A 20,663-nucleotide genomic window follows, 5' to 3' on the forward strand; every position below is an offset into this window, starting at 1 on the left:
AGGAAATGGAGTGAAGTACTACGACTTCGCGGGTATCGGAAACCGGTAACCGGACCCGCTGTACACCGGTAACCGGACCCGCTTAATGCGTTCTTTGATGACCTGGTGGACCCGGTTCACGTGACACTTTCTCACACCTCAGCTTCTCCCCCATAAACCCTAGTTCTCTCTCTCTCTCTCTCTCTCTCTCTCTCTCTCTCTCTCTCTCTCCTCGCCGCATCTTGCTTGAAGGTAATAGCTACTCTCTCTCTCTCTAACCCTTCAATCCCCAGTTCGGAATCGACCTTTTACTACCCTATGTTATGTTCCTTTTGATTTCAGCAGAATTTTTCAGGATGTTTTTGATCGAGTTCTATTGGAAAGTTTCCGATTTTACAGTTACAACTCGGTGATTTTTACTCCAAATGGCATAATATTCTCTTAGATTGCAAATTATTTCCTCAAATATTGATGGTGACATACTGAAATCAAACATAGTGCAAGGCATGGCTGTAAAAAATCAGAATTTTACAAAGTTCGGATACCGATCTCAAAACATTGCTTTTAGGAAAGTTTGTATTGGAATTAGCTTCAAATCAAGCACTAAGGAGTAAGGACTAGGTGCTTGTAGAAAGCATTGGCAGAGATGAATGTGTATTCTTTAGTTTGGCGTGCTCGCGCCTTTTTAGTTTTGTTCATCGCGACGGAAGGCAAATTTGTTGTTAACTTTCGATTCACCTTTAGAGTACGCAAATAGAATGAAACGATTGGTGTGATTGTTTCTCTATTACTGGTAATCGTAATGTTATTGACAGTATTATTTGTTCACAGCTAAATCTTAGTCGTACCGTCACTCATTGTTTTTGGTTTATGCTCAATCAGGGAGGAAGCAGTTTAAATATGAGTATGAACCGATTTACGGTTTGTCGAATGGATACTTTAAGCTCAGGTGTTGGGTTGGGGTTTTCTCTAACGGCGATCCAACCATCCCAGAAACACCTAAGGACTAGATCCTCTTCCCAGCAGATCCTTTGCTTTCCGATACAGCAAAAATTCCTTTCGTATAATGCATACTCTGCTGGAGAACAACATCGTCAGAAGACATTGATCAGTCGGAAAGGCTTAGAATGTCGATGTTATGCTCCGACAGAAGGAAATGTTAGTAAAGGGGACGATTCGGGAAGTGGGCCACGGAGGAAAAGGCTTGCCATTTTTGTCTCTGGCGGAGGTTCGAATTTCAAGTCGATTCATGTGGCTACTCTCGATGGGTTGATTCACGGAGATGTTGCTGTTCTCGTCACAGATAAACCCAGTGAGTTTTCTACCCTTTTCCACGATAGTTGCACTTCCCCTAAAAGTGTTCGAAAAGAAGATGTAACTGTTCATGTTAATCTACAGTACATTAAGTTAGTAGTTTTGTTCTATTGAAGTACTACAAACTATATGCATGTTGGACTAGTAAAATATCTCTTTTTGTCTAGTTATCCGGCTAAAAGTATGAACTGTGTTCAACAAGTTTCTCGCCAGATCCCTTTTTTCACTTGCACTGGCATGCCAGGTTGCGGAGGAGCTGAATATGCAAGAAACAACGGCATCGCAGTTATTTTCTTCCCTAAGTCTAAATCATCGTCAGAGGGTTTATCAACCGATGTACTAATAAGTGCTCTAAGGTCAGTTTGCTTTCTTTATGCCGGTGACATTTTCGGTGTCTTCTCGAACTATCGTGCTATCAACTTTCTATCTAAGCTGGTTTGATTATTAACATGCTGTGGACAAACTGGATCTCATGCTCGTGCATCTTTATTACGCCAAACAGGAAATTTGAGGTCGATTTTCTTCTCCTTGCCGGTTACTTGAAACTCATACCTGTCGAACTAGTACGGGCGTTTCCAAAATCCATATTAAACATCCATCCTTCGCTTCTACCGGCATTTGGAGGCAAAGGGTTTTACGGTTTGAAGGTGCATAAAGCTGTCATTGCCTCTGGTGCCAGGTATTGATACAAGTAAACATGAGATCACACTCATCTTGTGATGACTATGCCAATGCTTGTTGTCCATTACCTCGCAGATACTCGGGTCCGACCATCCACTTTGTGGATGAACATTATGACACTGGTCGGATTCTCGCTCAGAGGGCTGTGCCCGTTTTGGCCGATGACAGCCCCGAGCAATTAGCTGCAAGAGTCCTTAAAGAGGTATCTTTCAACTTAAAAGTTTCATTTTGAGTACTTGAATGGCTTATTAACAATTGGTCACATTTTTTATATTTATAACAATACAATGTGAATTCCAGGAGCACAAGGTTTATGTGGAGGCGGTTGCTGCGTTATGCGAAGATCGCGTGGTATGGAGGGAAGATGGAGTTCCTCTCATTAAAAGCCGAACAAATCCAGAAGAATACATCTAAATAATTTACTGCAGTGCACAACATTTGTACTAAGGGAACTGATATCGCCAAAGTAACTTTGACAATTGCTAGAGCTATAGAACATGGTTTGATACAATGAATTTCGTTTTGCATTATCAAATTTCATTTTGGTGGTATCAATTCCCTTGTACTAATATACACAATTTAGATTATCCTCCGGGGAAATTCTTTTCCTAAATAATGAGGTTTAATTGTTCATTTATAAACAATGACCATCAGTTTGTATATGAACTCTTTCTCAACTCATTGTATCAATCTTGTTTTTTCCTTCTCGAGAACCTTCTTGTGATAATTGATGAGATTTTTTAGTATTTTGTACAAGTATTGAAAGGTCACCAAATTGAACTACACATCTTTACGTACTGGTATGATAAGCAGATGAATTGTAATTATAACACTTTATGCACTATTTTAATTGATATAGCTCTTGGTGTATCCAACATATATATAACTCCCAACTCAACTCGATGTGAAAAAGAGTACATATAAATAAACATTCTTCATCAATATCAAACATAGTTCTCTATTTATCCAAATTAGTTTGTCTATCTTACTATACTGTGTGTCATGTTTGTAAGTGGAAAATACAACCTAGCATGTTACGTGAAACACACGAGGTAACAACCGAGAGTGACCACTGAATCGTGAAACACGTAACAGGATTAGAAGCTTGCATGTTCTCCTTAATGCACATGTAATATTTTGGAGTGTTCCATATTAAAAGGAACCAAAAGTAAAAAATGTAGAATATTACAACAGTTAAAAAAAAAAGAGAAAAAAACCTGCATTGTTTCTTACAGAGACTCGAAGCTCTTAGATCGTCCATACATCGTTGTACCAGGCCAACTATAAAATTTACTTACTATCTTTCAGAATAACGTAGCTGTGACCATTGGTCTTCTGAATTTTTGATATTCTCCGCAGAATATCCGCAAAAGCCGCCTTATCCTGAAACAAAGCAAATTCACGATACATATTAGTATGTCAAAGATTGCAAAAACCGCAGGCTATATCGTTCATCAGATAAGGTCTATTTTAACCTAATTGAAGTAGCTTGTAATACACGAATTGTAACATAATCTCTACTGCTTTTAACTCGAGGAAGAATCTGAATATTTTTTACTTTTGGATACTGAAGATAGTTAGAAATATTTATGAGATACAAACACTGGTAACAAGAAACTCGGCCTCCAAACGTAAAGAAAATGTGAACTATGTACGTTTAAGAAATAAAAATATACGTTAGAGAAAAAGAGTAACTCCTACAGTCTTGTGATAATGAAAAGCATACCAGAAAAGGATATGATTCCACTAGTCCTAATAATAAACGGAGAAAGTAGGGTCATAATTTCCTATTGGATGTTTCTTAATTTATAGCGAGTAAAATTTATCACAGCAGGCAACAAACAGCATTAAATTGTAGAAAAAAGATGCTAATACGAACTTCCGGTACTCACAGGTAGATAAATAGAAAACCTACCTCCTTCGATTTTAGCCTAGCTTTGAATCTGGCAACTAGATCCTGTGTTGTTACCGGTGTTATTGAAAGAAGAACACTCCTGATTTCTTCCTCTGTAACAGGAGCAGTAGAGGGTGTAGTTCCAGATCGAGCAGCTGCCGAAGCAGGTGCTTTCTGAGATGCAGCGCTAGATTTTGATGAAGATGGTGTCTCATCCTTCGCTTTTGTTTCCTGATCCAACAAGGACACAAGTCTAATTATTCAAAATAATGTCACTTCATAACAGTATAGCCAATCCAGAAATAATAAGATGTAAGATTTCTCAATGTCAACAGATTCATATCTATCTCCTTCAAAATTATCTATTTATGCAAAACATATCGTTGCACAACCTGAATTTTCACATATGCCCTTCAAAAACTTTTGAGTGCTTGGTTGGAAGCAAGAAGAATATTTAAGTCGGAAGTACCCAGCAAAAGTCAAGTTCTCTGGAATCAGTGTTTCATTACTTTGAAACTTCAACACTTAGACAGTTAGACTTAAGCAAACAAATAATAGTCACCTCAATTTGAAATACATACTGTCCTACTACTTTTGTTCCATCCATACACCTCCTTAATGTTTTTCACTATATACCGCTGTAGTTACAATAACAACCCTCTTCAAATAAACTCTAACTAACACGAAACCAACTCTCCCATTAACTGGATCATTCACCTACTTACGGGTAATTTTTTACGAGATGACACTTTTGAGGGAGGATTTTAAGGGGTATAACAAAAGGTGATTTTGCAAGGATATATGTAAAAAAGGCGCAGTTTCTCATCTAAGTGGAATGATAAATTGGTCAACTTACACTTTCAGTCTTCACCTTCTTCGCAGTTGCACCATTAGCAGACTTTGCATCATCACTTCCGGTCTTCCTCTTTGACTTTGATGATTTGGATGCAGATGGCGTACTACGAGCAGATCCCGAAGGAGGAGTTGGCTTTGATGGGCTGTTCTCTACAGGTTCATCTTTGGGTGCTTCTTTATGTTTTGGAACGAGAACAGGGGATGTCTCCTCTTCCTATATAATCAAAATAAAAATAAAATAAAAAAATGATCAGAGCACTATTCATCATAGCGATTGTAGACTATGTATGCCTAAAAACATGGGCATAAGAGAATCAAATAAGTGATTGTGCACGGATCCAATAAGTGAAAGGAGTCTTTTGCATGTACACATGCAAATACACAAAATTGCATAAATATGTTTCCACAGTTGGTATTTGCACATCTGCCTATGGAAAGTCTATTTATTTGCATTCATACCCCCGTCAGGGGTATGAAAGCAAAGAATATATATACCTATGGGAGGGGCATATGCAAATAAGCAATGTTTTCAGGAGTATGCATGCAAATATCAACTTTAAAGCAGTACATATGCAATTTACAGGGTTATATATGCAAAAGAAAACACAATACAGAGTTAAAAAGCACAACTAGAGAGTTCCAACTAATATTAGTGTTTAAGAGACAAAAATAGAGCATCTGTTTATAACAGGCATGCAAGTTTTAAAAGGTAAAATAAGATTACATCTTCCTCGTAGTTTACATCTTCCTCGTTGTCTTCCTCAGCATCTGATTCGTTCAACCCAGCAGCCTTCCCAAGCAATTTCTTCAATTCCTTTCCAGACTTGCTCAAGCCACCCTCTTCTTCTTCATCCTCATCATCATCATCCTAAGCATAGAGTTGATTTAGGTAAGGTAACATTAGTGATTTTATGTAGCGGTTATTTTTATCAAAAGCCATTCCTAATTGGAAATGCAAGATAATATCAAATAAGCAAAAGAAACATATTAGTTAAGGAGGTTCTGAATGTCAAAAACGAATGAACAAGACGTTACAAAATTAGTTGAATCAGTTAATCATAGAACAACCAATAAAATACTTGGATAAATCATCATGGCCTTCAAACAACCACTAACTACTAAGATAAATCAACATCACCTCACCACCCCCTCTTTCTAAAATAAGGAAAAAAAAAAAAAACTCAAGATAAATTCTTATGTAGTGAAGTAAACATATATATCTGCGGACAGCAAACAGTGTTTTTATTACTTTTGTCTTTCTGGTTGATCTTTTTTTTTGGTTGGGAGGGGGGAAGGGGGAGGGGGGGGAGGGCAAGCATGATGGACTAAAGTGCAAAACAAGTACAAATGCTGATATCCACAAAATTAAGTTATTTAATAGGCCTAACAGTCTTAGACTTTTTAATATTGTAGGAAACCCTCTTAATTTTTGTAGAGCTCTTATCAGAGGTATTCTCTTAAATATATGATTGTTGAGCTACCAATGTCTGAAATCCTAGATTTCATGATAAAATCTGTTAAAGACATCAACTCTCAAATGTTTCCACTCTCTAGATATTTCCTAGTTGTACCTGCTTAATTTCTGGTGGAGCAGGAATCTCAGGAGCTAGATCTTCCCGTTCTTCTGGATCATTCCCCACGGCTTCATCATCATCAGTGAATATCTCTTCATGCTCCCAATCATCACCTGATGAGGGGAAATATGTCACTAACATACAGATCAATGACTAAAGAACAGGCTTCTAAGATTCATGAAGTACCAAACATAATTTTTTTAAAAAAAAACATTTACAAAATTACTATCATGTCAATTATGATAACTGACCTTTCTCAATTTCATCATCATCCAAATCAAAGTCACCCTTTCCACCTTCATCATCATCGTCATCAACGCCCTTTTTATTGAGCTCAAGCTTGTTCTTCCTGGCTACCTCCTCTTCCTCATTCTCCTCACCCTTATCAGAATGATCTTCATCTTCATTGTTTTTACCTTTCTTAGGGCGACCAACATCTAACCGTTCACTCCCTGCGCTCTCATTCTTCTTCGTTTCACCAAAAGCAGCAGCTCCATTAGTTGCTGCCTTCATCATCCATCTTTCATATCCAGTTGCATTGTTCTTCCTCTTATTCATCTTCTCTTCAGCCTCCTCTAATGTCAATTGCTTGTACTGCGCAATTTTGCTAAAGTTATACCTGGAAAGAGATTATAATTATCTGTGAGCCTACTTTTGATATATCCACTATCAAGCCATAGGAAATATCACCATTGAAATTGCTTATAACTTGCATTACATATGTGTATCAGTGTGTGTATACTGCAGGCGCGTATACACGTGTTGATTATAATTGGTAAACTTTTAAACTGCCTTTAAATACTATTGCTCTTACAATATAATAGAAAGACATGGGATAATAAGTAAGCAATGAAACACAACAACAGAGAAGAACCATTGAAGTTATACATAGCAAATGCATACCAGGAACCAGCAGGAAAAGCTAAGAACTCCTTCCCGTGCAGCATCAGCAGATAGTATGTTGCAGTTGAAGACTGTGATCCTTCAAGTTGGCCTTGATACTGATACTGACCGGTCTCATCTTCCAGAATCCATGGTTTATTCTTGTATTTCTCCTGATTTATATCATTGGTAGTCACAGATAGAAGTTATCAAGAACAAATGCTGGTAACAAGATGTAAAGATTCCAATGAAGTTCAATTATTAAATAATGATAGTAGAGATTCCAGATACCCGCAAAGTATCAGTTAATTGCCGTCCTTGAAGACCTTCCTTGTGAAGAGACCACTTGTTCTCTGCACTCTTTTTCTTGGAAAAAGGTGGCAGACCAGTAACAAATCTGCCAATAGAAAAAGACTTATCCATGGTGGCATTTGCCCGGACATTATATTCCTGTAAGTGAAACAGGCATTACAGCAATTTAAAGAGGGGGAAAAAATATTGGATTACCAGGAGGAATATGAACATGTTCACAATAAGCAAAACCTTGATAAAGTTAAACACACACAATTTTTTTTTCTTTTTCTTTTTTGCATGAACCACCATTGCAGGAATACCCTATTGGTTACATTGAAAAACAAGTAGTACAGACAATAATGGAAATTCGCGTCAATATTTTAAAATAGGAGTCACAGGCCATAAACATGTCCTTGTAGCCTTGCAGGTATAAGTAAATCAATAGTGATGAATCAATGATCAAATACACAGAAAAATTTAATCATCTAATTGAGTTATGTCACTTTTTAGAGCTTAGAATTGGACTCTTATTTTCTTCTACCAGTAAAAACTTAAACATACGGCAACAAAAATCAGCTAAGGGTTTCTCTGGAAGCTTTCATCTACATTATTTACAAGCTCAAGTGAAATCCATAGCAATTGAATCCAAGCGAAACATTATAATCGCTATAATATCAATTCACCAACCGACAACAAAATCAACAATTGGAAGCTTCTAGAGTAGCCAGCAAAACCCTACTGCTAAAAGAGTCTTTGTAAGTAAGTAAATCTCCAGCTGCTAAAAATATATAATCTAAGGGCTTCCTTTTTATCATCTATTTGAGTTGTTCTCTTTGAAAACTGTTATCACGATATCATCAAATGTGTACTCCAAGTAACTTGACGAAAGCACCACACTAGAACTTCGGTACTATCACAGTTACCAAAATCACATCGAACTTGCAGCACGCAGCGCAAAGCAATTACGCTACTCCTCCTAACGACACTACCAATGCATCATCACCAATCCCGCACTAACATCTTCATCACACCCAAATAGACGCTAATTGCTCACACTAGGTGCATCAAATCAATTCCCAAAACCTAACAGAGGAAAGGAGGAGGAAGGGATCCCGGCGACGCGCCATAGATCCGGATGAGGTTGGTGATGGGGGCTGGCGCACAGATCGAGGGCACCGGCGCCGGTTCTGCTCATGCGGCTTTGACCGCGGAGAGCCAGAGCGTACGAGTGTGTTTGCAGTTCGTGCCCGTAGAGGCGTCGGAGTCGGCCGCCAGCTCCTCGCACGCCCCCCGGCCCCTCACGCACCCACCATACCCCCATGCACTCCACCCCCCCTCTCCGTCCTAGCCGCTTTGAGCTCAACACAACGACCCGCCCCCCCGCAATCCTACGCCCCGCTTAACCCTCTCACGCGTGTTTAGGCCTTAGAGAAAGAAGGAGAGGGAGACGAAGAGGAAGAAGGGGGATTGGGAAAAGGGTCGGCCCCGCCTTAAGGAACGCCGCGCACCCGCCTCGCACGGAGTAGCCCCCTACCTGTGTTTCACTTAATTAATTATGCCTCCCACCACCCCGCCACGCTAAATTGAATCAAAATAAATTTAAATTAATATCAAAACAGAATATTCAGATAAAGTATAATTAAATATATAATATATATATATATTATAGTGAGGGCTGACATACTGTGTAAACTCATTGCATGGAGTAACTTGTTGTTTTTAGCCTTGGATGGAGAAATGTGAGCGTTGAGAGATGATGGCGGTGGTCGGTAGGTGGATAGATGGTTTAATCCAAGCTATTAATAATCAAAAAGTAGACTCCAATGCTTAAACTAATACACCATGATAGTGATACTTGTAAAGTACATAGCTCAACTCTATATCATATTACTATATATATTAGTATGCACGGACTATGCACGTATCGGAAGACCGAGCCTTCCGTGCTTCCACCTCTTCGATGTTGCGGACTTATTCGAATCGTCATCAGGCTCACGTTAAAAATTGATCTAGAGCATTTGAGTATACCTAGAAATTAATATTTATTATTTTTGATATCATTTGCCTGTGATCGAATGGCGCTCCAAAATCAAACAAATTTCAATGATCGATTTAGGTGGCCGCTTTGCAAGTTAACGGTTGTAAAAATCCAAATCACGGAAATTCTTGATAGACAGATTCTTTATACTATATTAAAACAAGTCAATATCTTTGATTTAAAATTTTGATATACCATATTATTACATTTTGTAAGATTTTATTTTTCAGCCGTGATTTGAGCCCCTTCGTTCACTAGCAAAGTATGTAAATCATAAATTTATTTTAGTACTTCAATACTCTATATCAGTTTAACGGAGCCCCCACGGCGCCACCGGATCTCACGATTCGACCGCTCTATCCGCACAACATCGAACAACGAGTTTAGAAGCACAGCAAGAGCGCGTCCTGTGACTCTACGATAGCCCCATTAGTACGCCTGCACGTCAGTATACACCCCCCCTGCCACCCTATACGCTATATCTATAAATACTATATATATCAGCCCCATATAGACTATATACATATAATCTCACTACTGCATATCTATCTTCAATTATATATACTTATAAATGCCTTCAGATAATCAACATACGGTGGCGTTCAACGTTGAGGATCATCCTTAGAGCAAGTGGCAAAAAACTTGGTGGTTGGTACTCGAGACCTAAATTCGAATTCTAGTTGATTTACATTTCCAGCTAAGTTTATTTCTAAATGAAATAAACGAATATAGTCAGGAAAAGAAAAACAAAGTAAAGCTTCTATTAAAAATATTTTTAACTATTTTTCACTTTGTTTGTAGATATTTCTCTTATTTCTTCTTTGTCGAAATAGGCTGAATGTACATTTAGGTACTTTCTTTTTAATAAAATTATTAGATTATGTCTAAAATTATATATTTATTATTTGTAGTATAAATATTAATAAAATAAAAAAAGTAGTAGCTTTGCTTATGGTGCAGTTTTAATGCAATTAAGTTTTATGGCGTGTTTGGTTCTATATAAAAAATTATGTTTTAAAAAAATCAGCTGAAAAGTAGATATTTGTTGTTTGGTTGTCCAAAAAATAAATATTTTAAAAAATTACTTTTACAGATTCAGAAAAAACGGCGTGCCACTTTATAAGTGCGAAAAACGAAAACAGATGCCGGAAAAATCACGGCGTCGGTAGGGGAGCGGGACAGCGGGCATGTGATCCACTCCATCTCGTGGACCGTGAGAGAGAGATACATTGTAGACCTCTCTTCCCTCTTTTCTTTTATATATATATATATATATATACTAGTGAAGGGGTCCGCGCTTTGCAGCGGATAAAAATTATAATAGTAATTAATAATAAAAAAATATTAAATATTCTCTTGTGTATCTTACTTGATATATCCACCAAATGTCATGGCGGAAAGGGAAAGTGGGCGCGCATTAGTGAGAGAGAGGGAGCGAGTGAGGGAAGCAAAAGATTAGAGATAGAGAATTGATGAATAGATTGGAAATAAAAAATTAAAAGTCTGATGGAGGGAAGGAAAATGACCATAATGAATAATTGGAGATAGAGAGGTTAGGATTGTAAGATGGTAGTGAGATCATTTAAGCATACTAATTGAAAGTTTGGTAGTGGAATCGTTTGCATTAATTGAAAGTATAGTGGAGGGAATGAAAAGGGTCATAATGAATAATTGTAGATAGAAACGGTAAAATGGTAGATGATAGTGGGACCATTTAAATATATTAATTGAAAGTTTTGTTAGTGGAACCATTTAAATACATTAATTGAAAGTTTTGTAAGTGGAACCGTTAAAATGTACATTGAAAGTTTAATGAGGGGAAGAAGAAGAGTCACATTCTAGTGAGGGTGAAGGAAAACTTGCCATGTGGCAACAAACATTGGGAATTCATATAAGTTAATAGATATAGATTTGAGCTAGTAAATACTCTCAAAAAGCATCAATATGCTTTGAGTTTTGTAATCATTGATGGACGGAATGTAAGGATTGTAGATGGTGGGTAGGTGGTGGTAGGTGGAATAGTAATTTGATCCAAGGCTATTAGTAATCAAGTAGTTATGATCCAAGGGCTAGAAACCTAAAAGCACCAATAGGGTGATCTTTAAAAGTATTTAGTCATTATATATATATATACTATATATTAATATATATATATATAATTGAGTTAGAATACTTTTAGAAGCACCAATTCTTTGGTGCTTCTAGTTTTTAACCTTTGAATTTACTCCTTCATTACTAATAGCCTTTAGATCAAACACTATTCCACATACTACCACCTACCACCATCATCTTAGCCCTACATCTCTCTATCCAATGGCTAAAAACTCAAAAGTACCACTCCCTTAGTGCTTTTAAGAGTATTCTAGATCAACTCTTTCTCTCTCTCTCTATATATAGAACTAGGCTCGAATACTATTAATAACACCAATGACTTGGTGCTATTAAGTTTTCTGCCTTTGAATTAAAAGATGTGCAGCTAGGATGATGTGGGCCCCCTAAGGTTGAGTGAGTGATTGGTTGAATAGTATAATCGAACGGATGGAAATAATAAAAGAGCTAAATCTAACAGCGGAAAACTTGATAGCATAAAAAATTTTGTACTATTGATAGTATCCTAACCGGACTATATATATATATATATATAATAATATTTTATTTTTACTATTAAATATAAACTATAATCCTAACATATATAATATAATAATAATTATTATATATCAATAATATATAATATATGGAATAAAAAAATAAATATATAATAGTTTCCTATTTATAATTTTTTTCTTTTCAGCCGAAAAAAAAAAATCTCAAATCAAACACTAGAGAGCGTAAAATTTATTTTCCTCTATTTTTTTTTTCACAAAATTTTTTTTATACTTTTACGTGAAACCAAACACATCCTTAACTTAAAAAATAAAAGGTAAATTACGCTTTTGGTCATGAAACTATAAAGCTCATGATACTTTGATTCTCAAACTATAATTTATAATAATTTGTCACTCAAACTTCTTAAATTGTTGTAATCAAATCCGACAATCCAATGTTTTAATTTTTCACTCGAACTTTTGAATTGTTACAATCAAGTCCGACAATCTTTTTTTTTTTTTTTGAGAAAGAATCCAATTTAATTTTTGTCAGAGAAAGATGGTATGCTACCTATTTCGCTCGTTTTTTTTTTTTTAAATGAACTCAGCTGAAAATATGAAATAACTTAACTTCAAATGTAGAACCTCATGCTCTATGTAAGAAACAATCACTAACAAACCAATTTAGTTGATTAAATATCGACGTTCCACGTATTAGTGAGATGAAAGCGATGTGGCATATTAATCCTCACTCTATCATCAATCATAACACAACGGTCACACCATTTTTATGTTAGCAATACGTGAGTATTTGATCAACTAAATTAGATTGCGAGATTTGATTATAACAATTTAAAATTTTTAGTCAAATATTATTATAACGAATTAAGATTGGAGGACCAACTTGCGTGCACTCCCTTGTTTGGTTAGGGGTTAAGGGGTGGAATAATCCCTTAACCCCGAATTTATTTCCTAACAACAACAAAAAAGAGTGGGGTTAGCAAATCCCATCCCAAATGGGCTAGTCCGGAATAGCCCATTTAGGGTGGGGTTAGTTAACCCCACCTGACCTAACCCCACCCCACCCTACTCCTCCAATCAAACAAAATACTAGTTTACCTACTATTCTTCTTATCAAATCTATTCCAATCAAATATTATTTTTCTTAATTCTGAACTAACTCCAACCCCCAACCAAACACAAAAATACTTTAACCCATCTTAACCCTGAACTTAATCATATTCCTGAAATAAAAATTTTTTCTTAACCCCGAACCAAACGGTACGTGACATAGTTTAGCGACCAAAAGTGTAATATACCGGAAAATTTTAAAAAAACGTAAAAATAAGAAAAAAAAAAAAAAAAAACACGTGACCATCGANAAGTTACCTCTTCCAATTGTGAACACGGTAGTTCAAATAATTTTCATGCATATTCACCTCTCACTTTAATTTCCATGTTTGATTCATTCCTCTTTTAGAATCAAAGAATTGTTGAATTACAAGGCTTTACTAAAGTGATGCTTTTGTTTTTTTTTCCAAAATTCTGCGCCATGCGTTGACGAATGGCGATTCTCTTCCGAAGAAAAAAAAAATGTTTGAAATTGATAATAGGGTTAATTTTATACAGATCCCTACAAAAATAATAAATAACAAATATATTCTTACAAATCTTAACTTTCGTATGTTGTCATTGCAAAAGTTCTGATATTTTCAAATATGTCCCTACCGTTAGAATTCGTTAGAAAAATTTATTTAACCATAAATTAAATACTTAAGTCTGATTAGTTTTTTATATTTTTACTCATTTATATTATATTGTTATAGTTTTTGGAGGGATATATTTGTGATGGCAAAATTAAAAATATAAACAGCTATCTAACTGTCCTCTAACAATAACAAACCAGAGGGACATATTTGAAAATATCAATACTTTTGTAGGAAGTACAATTATAAAAGTTGAACTTTGTAGGGATATATTTGTCATTCACTACATTTGCAGGGACTTGTATGAAATTTACCTTTGATAATAATGTAATCCAGGTTTATAAAAGTAAATTGCAAATTAATTACTCAAAATTTTTTCAAGCAGAAAAAAGAATTTAAAACAATCTACTAAACTTGATATAGATCTTTTGCTCTTTTTATTATATAATATAAAACAACCATTATTCTTCAAAAGTTTAAGTTATTAGATGACAGTGTTTTTAATATTTCATTCCCCCTCACGTCTACGATAGGACGTGAACTTAATTAAATAGGAGGAAATTAAAGGAGACTAGAGACTAGGGAAATTCAATAAAATGATAATTTACTATTAATATATATTCAGCATTGTTTTTCTCCCTCTCTTTGTTTTTTTTTTTTTTTTTTTTTTTTTTTTTTTTTTTTTTTTTTTTACAATGAATATACTCATGCTTTTCAGTGTAGGCCTATATAAGGTGATATTTACTAATGAAATCCACGACTCGTGTGTAATTTATTTTACAGGTTATATATTTTTCTTGCTTAGTAGGGGATTCAGTTTATTAAACTTTCGACAGAGTTTGTTTTCGGACCGAATCTGTGAGTTGAAAAACAGTAGAATAATTTGCTCAGTAGTTTAGTAAAATAAAACCAGTATGTGTCAGTTAATGATGTTCTCGTACTACTGTCGGAAATTTTGATCTGTTTGTAGTGGTGCTCTGCGCATTTAGCTGATACTGAATTTTATTCGAAATTTCAGAGGAGATGGTGTTTCGTCCGTTGATAAAGAGAAGGGTGGCGTTGTTCCCGATGGATGTTGGAGCACAACATAGAAAATGCCAGAGCCTACCGCGCCGTGATTCCGTAGAAATTGGGCCAGATGCTTTCCAGGTAGTTAAGCCGGAAGACGCCGATAGGAGATTGCTGGGATTGTTCTATGTTGTCGTGGAATGTCTATCTAGTCATCAGGTATGGCAGTGAATCGTCATGTTTTATTTCTCTCTATCGCTTTTCTACGCTTTAATATGCACTCTGGCAAAAAAATATATATATAGAAGAGTATGTTTCGAGATGTTGATGTGAAATGTTATATCGGAAGGTATGTTTACAGTTCTAACTGTAGTCAGTTCTTGCAGTTTGCATGTTTAGAAGGTTTTAGTTCATTTTTTTCGAGTGTTGTATCGATTTCTCTGTATAGTAATTTTACAATGTGGCTATTGTTTTTCATTTCCTGCAATCGATGAAATTTTGCTGCAGAAAGTGGTGTCATTTGGCTTCTCCAGGGCTATTGTTGTTGCAAGCGCGTTGATGCTTGTTTCGCCTCTTGAAGCTTTAGCGGAACAATGTCAGGGAGAGAGCTCATTTACTAAAATGCCACTTTTCTTTGCTGTTGCTATGATAGGGGCTACCGTCACAGGTAAGATAAATGTGTCGCATTTTCGCATGCAACTACTCTCTCTTTGAAAATTTGTTTCATCGCTCACCGTTGATTCCCATTCTCGGGTTTTTGTTTTCGAAATTATGATACTAACAATATGCCCCGATAGGATTGCTGGCACGGCAGAGAAGAGAAGAGCTGGAGCGCGTGAATGACCAGCTACGCCAAATCAACACCGCGCTAAGAAGACAAGCGAAGATAGAGTCGTACGCTCCGAGTTTGACGTACGCACCGGTCGGTAGAATCGCAGAGAGCGAAGTGATCGTTGATCCTAATAAGCAGGAATTGATGAGAATTTTGAAAACTGGAAAGAAATTCCTGAGGAATCAAGAACTCGACAAGGCCTTCGTGGAGTTCAAGGCCGCTTTCGAGCTCGCCCAGAGCTTGGGGGAACATCTCGAGGAGAAGAAAGCTGCTCGTGGATTAGGTTTCGTTTTTCCTATAACTTCTCGATAACTGTTGATGTTTAACTACCGGTCGTAGTATATTCTCTCTCTCTCTCTCTCTCTCTCTCTCTCTCTCTCTTAATCGCAAACGCCATTTTGCCCTTCAGGTGCATCCCTACAGAGGCAGGGAAAGTACAGGGAGGCTATAAAATACCACTCAAGGGTTTTGGAGATATCGAAAAAAGTAGGGGAGGACTCCGGCAGTACAGAGGCATATGGCGCAATAGCCGACTGCTACACTGAGCTTGGAGATCTCGAGCGAGCAGCAAAGTTCTACGACAGATACATATCTAGATTGGATAAATGAATGACTAGGTGCAAAAAATGCCACTCTTCTTTTTTCTATTTCTCAATGCTTGAGAAAGAAAATTGTGTGTCATGTTTACTTCACACATTTGAACCTTACAGCTTTTGACATGTTTTCGGTATCTGATGTAGTTTTTTTCCCTTCAACTAACTCTATGTTCTTGGAAATGCTATGTGTTTATGGATGGTGCATCTTCTCAGAAAATGTATCGGAAAATTCGTATCATACTCTGTAGAGATATCTATGGTGCTCCATATTGTTGGAATTAATAAAAAGAGTATGAAACTTATTGGATGAATTAATGGGTTGTTTTTCGTATCGATTGAGTTTATCTCTGATGCGCACGCGGTGAAATGTTGTTGCATTGGAAATTAATAACCATGATTAGGATTAAACTTGAGACTTGTTTGTTGGTTAATTATGTAAGGACTCTGCAGTCGATGTTACTCGGCTGTTTTAAGCATCCTTTATCTTATTAAAATTCTATTTTTTTGCATGATATTGTTCATTGTATATATTATACTCATAGCCAACAACAATTTTCTTTTTTTTTTTTTCTCTCTTTGTAATTTATTGTGCACTTTACTGCTACTGACAAGTTGGATGAGCTTCAATGGTCAAACAAAATAACTCCATGTAGATATGTACATACTCTCCATGCACACACACCCTCTATGCCCACTCCAAATAACACATGCCATAATGTAAATGAACAATATAGTCATATATATACTGATCATGCATGCATGTAATAATGGGGGTTCTATCTCCCAACTGCATATGGCCTCACCCATCAGAAGCTCTTAAATGAGATAGAGAGTTTCTGATCCATTTCCTCTTCTTACAATTTTTTGTCTATAAATAGAAGAGGAGAGCATAGCACTAGGTATATCCTCACACTTGCTTGCTATAGATCTTCATTTGGAATAGTTTAAGCATGGCTCCTAAGGCTCTCTTAGTGCTTGCTGTTCTCTTGGCCGCGGCCGCTCTCCTCACCTCGTCGGAGGTCGCCGCTCGCGAGCTCACTGAGGAAACCCGTGAGTTCGACCGTATACTTTATACCTATTGCCCGACTTTGCAGTACTGTCGTTTTGCAAACAAAAAAGTCTAAAACTTTTGACCGATGCAAATTAAGTGCCGAAATAAGCATTTGCATGGACCCCCTTACTCAGAAGCTCAAATATGAAGCTTCTACTTCGAGCTCGATTCTGAAACTACTGAATACATCTTATATTAGTTGGTAGCTAAAGCTTCTTCATATATATATATATTACTATGTTGGATTCTGCTATGTATATATATATATATATATGTAAACACCCAGCCACACTTTGCATGGCCCATGAATATGCAGATGAGAAGCAAGCGAGTGAGGCTGCTGCGCACGTGCAAGACCGCGACCGCGACCTCGACCGCAACTACGACCACGACGATGGAGGCTACAACCGAGGCGGTGGCGGCGGCGGCGGCTACCCGGGGGGCGGATACGGCGGCTATCCCGGTCGCGGGAACGGCGGATATCCGGGCCGTGGATACGGGGGATATCCGGGCCGCGGCGGGTACTGCCGCTTCGGGTGCTGCCGCCGTGGGTACTACGGCGGGTGCCAGTGCTGCGCGCACCCGGCGGATGTCCGCGACCCGGAATACATTCCGGAGGTGCGAAACTAGAAAAGCATTTGGAGTTGTGCGCAAATTTCACCATGCATTTCACTGGTCTTGTACTCTAAAATATGTTGTGCTCTAGTGTGAAGTAAAAAATTAATAAAAGGGGTGATGGTTATGTGTGAGAGGAGATGTACATGTTCCTCCTCATCATCATCTTGGTAGTAGTAGTAGTAGCAGCAGCAGTAGTAGTAGTAATAATGTAATGCAAGTGAAAAATGCATGGTGTTGTAACATGTTTATGTGGTTGAAGTATAATTGAATTTCACATCTTACCTTTCTCCTAAAATAATTCAATGACAATTAATATATAACAAGTGATACTTCTTCAAGTAAAAATAATTTTTTTTGTAGGTCTTGTGGAAGTAAAGAATAACATTTTAGCATATATAGCATATCAACATTGTGTACAAAATTCACTGTCACAAGATTCTATCTGTCACACATGGACATAGCATTAACTGTGCCCAAAGGGCCAAATCTAGCATAAAACAAATCCGACCAAGTTAGGGTTAGGGCTTAGCCTTAACACCTGTGTCTTTGCGAGTAAATCGTAACGCTCGGACGCTAAACTGATTGAAGAGATAAGAGAAAAGGTAACAGAATAAAAATTAAAACAACGGTATGAGAATGTAAGAATCGAGCCCAGAACATCTTTAAAATGGAAGGAGCTTAAAACTGACTCTGATTTTAAAACAAATTCCACAGTCCCAATTAATATCTGTCACTCTCTCGTCTAATCCTATCATAAATGCCAAAACAGGATCAAGAATTAAGTTGAATGTGCAAATTTTTTATCCTATAAGAGCATTATATTAATTGTGGGATCCTCCAATAAATGTGCACTCATGGCAAAAAGGCTTCATTAATATGCTACAAGAGCAAGGTCCACGATTGATTTGATTAGGGAAGCAAACTTTGTTAATTTATTTCCTTTTTCAGAGCAAATATTTTAATAATAATTGCATTAATTAACTCTAATAACACCAAGATGAAATATATGCAATTAATTATTTTGATGATTATTGTGCGAACTTTTTGGGATGGGATTAAATAGGATAAAAAACGATATTTGATAAAGTGGTATATATAGTACTATTCGATGAAGCACTAGCTAACAAATACTATTAAATAGAAAATATATATTATATTAAATTCTTTTTCTATATTAGAACTAAAAGTTTCAAATTGAAGTTTTTTTTTTCAGTATATATAGTTTAATGCGACACACTCTACTATAAAAAATATTCACAATAAAACAAGGAGATTTATTATATGCAATATATAATTCATGAAATAATTACCAAACCCCTAAAAATGAAATTTTTTTAAAAAATTACTAACCATTCTTTAATTCCCCTTTCAAACCCTAGGATATATACCAATTCTCAAGGCATCTTAATGCACCCCTTTGGGGGCTCCTAAAGTCAAACAAACAGCTCGGTAGCTTAATTAATTATCTAATAAATTAATTAGTGGGTAATTATAGCCAAGTGTGACTAGCTAGTTTAAGATTAACTAATAATTAAGCATAATACAATATTAGAATGATCCGATGGGTGGTTTCATTTTCATGCAAATCAATCACCAATTCCAAGGTTGCACGTAAAACGTGGGTCCGAAAATGCGACAACATCGATCGATCGATCGGTATATCGGATTAATTAATAAGAGCATGATTAATTATACTATAAGGTACATAAACAAGTGGAAAATATTTGTGCAAATGCCATGGTGGTTGGGACAAAAGATATTGTACACACACACACACACACATATATATATATATATGTAGCCCAATGTACAAATGTTAATTTGAAGAGAAAATAAGGAACAAAAATACATATAAAATACGTTATCAACAACCATTCAATCATAGAGCTCAACTAACTTAAAGGATGTCTTAAGTTGATGGCATAGCTATTCAAAGTAGAGAAATTAAAAAGAATTTGTGATCATAATTAATTATGCATAAAAAAATAGGAACAAAATATGTGTGTATTTTGTTAGGCTCTTGTTCATGCATGATTGCAAGGAAGTGAAATCATAGAAGAGTGCAACAAAAGGTCAAATTTTCCATCATCTTTTTTCCTTTCTCTCTTTTATTGTGGGGTCTCATTGATGTCTTTTTTAACACTGTTGTTATGCATGTGAGGGGGAAAATTATGTATATTTACAACTAGAAGCTATATATATATATTCTGAGCAAGCATAAAAGTTGGAAAAATGAAATTTAAAGATGAAGAAGATGAGAAGGAAAACCAGTCAAATATTATTACAAATTCATCTGATACATCTTGTTAGCATTGTTCAAAAACTATATTAATTTGCTCATGATAATTAAAAGGAACATATAAGTGCAAAGATTAAAGCAAAAAAGGAGAGAAAAAAAGAACAAAAAGGTAAAAGAAAATGCCTGGCTTTCCCTTGTACGCCATCGATCGATCGACTTCGAAAGAATTCTTCTTCAGTTGATGATCATCTCCTCTTCCTTAGTACGATTTTCGCATGTTTCCTCGACGATGTGTCGTCGACGGTCACCGGAAGGGGCCTTCGGAGCCGACAAGCAAGAAGTAGAGAACACTTTTACAAGGCATAGCATGAAACTCCCCCTCCATGGTGTTTTGAGAGAATACAAGGTGTGGATACATATATATGTATAGCTAATGAGAGATGAGAGAAGATGAGTAAAAGGGAGACAATTAATCCAAACACTTACTATGTGACAACTTTTTAATGGTATTTAAGAA

General features: G+C 36.4%; 4 protein-coding genes across 4 annotated transcripts; 3 read left to right on the forward strand and 1 right to left on the reverse strand.

Annotated features, from left to right (window-relative positions):
* On the forward strand, positions 124-2,720 carry LOC109725851 (phosphoribosylglycinamide formyltransferase, chloroplastic). The gene is made up of 6 exons (XM_020255248.1): positions 124-231; positions 862-1,291; positions 1,538-1,649; positions 1,796-1,972; positions 2,050-2,176; positions 2,275-2,720. The coding sequence occupies exons 2-6, from the start codon at positions 880-882 to the stop codon at positions 2,386-2,388; spliced, it is 942 nt and encodes a 313-aa protein (XP_020110837.1). The 5' UTR covers positions 124-231; positions 862-879; the 3' UTR covers positions 2,389-2,720.
* LOC109725849 (transcription initiation factor IIF subunit alpha) lies at positions 2,913-8,648 on the reverse strand. Its single transcript, XM_020255247.1, has 9 exons — positions 8,605-8,648; positions 7,471-7,629; positions 7,201-7,352; positions 6,549-6,916; positions 6,295-6,410; positions 5,448-5,591; positions 4,725-4,937; positions 3,890-4,099; positions 2,913-3,357 (listed from the first exon to the last, which is right to left on the reverse strand). Exons 2-9 carry the CDS (start codon positions 7,600-7,602, stop codon positions 3,265-3,267), a joined length of 1,428 nt encoding a protein of 475 aa, XP_020110836.1. The 5' UTR covers positions 7,603-7,629; positions 8,605-8,648; the 3' UTR covers positions 2,913-3,264.
* Positions 14,788-16,553, forward strand: LOC109725396 (protein FLUORESCENT IN BLUE LIGHT, chloroplastic-like). The gene is made up of 4 exons (XM_020254559.1): positions 14,788-15,029; positions 15,318-15,477; positions 15,608-15,925; positions 16,052-16,553. Exons 1-4 carry the CDS (start codon positions 14,826-14,828, stop codon positions 16,249-16,251), a joined length of 882 nt encoding a protein of 293 aa, XP_020110148.1. The 5' UTR covers positions 14,788-14,825; the 3' UTR covers positions 16,252-16,553.
* On the forward strand, positions 17,151-18,202 carry LOC109725915 (dormancy-associated protein 2-like). Its single transcript, XM_020255317.1, has 2 exons — positions 17,151-17,288; positions 17,606-18,202. Exons 1-2 carry the CDS (start codon positions 17,189-17,191, stop codon positions 17,917-17,919), a joined length of 414 nt encoding a protein of 137 aa, XP_020110906.1. The 5' UTR covers positions 17,151-17,188; the 3' UTR covers positions 17,920-18,202.

Source organism: Ananas comosus, linkage group 20 (assembly GCF_001540865.1).
Source record: "Ananas comosus cultivar F153 linkage group 20, ASM154086v1, whole genome shotgun sequence".
Classification (NCBI taxonomy): Eukaryota; Viridiplantae; Streptophyta; class Magnoliopsida; order Poales; family Bromeliaceae; genus Ananas; species Ananas comosus.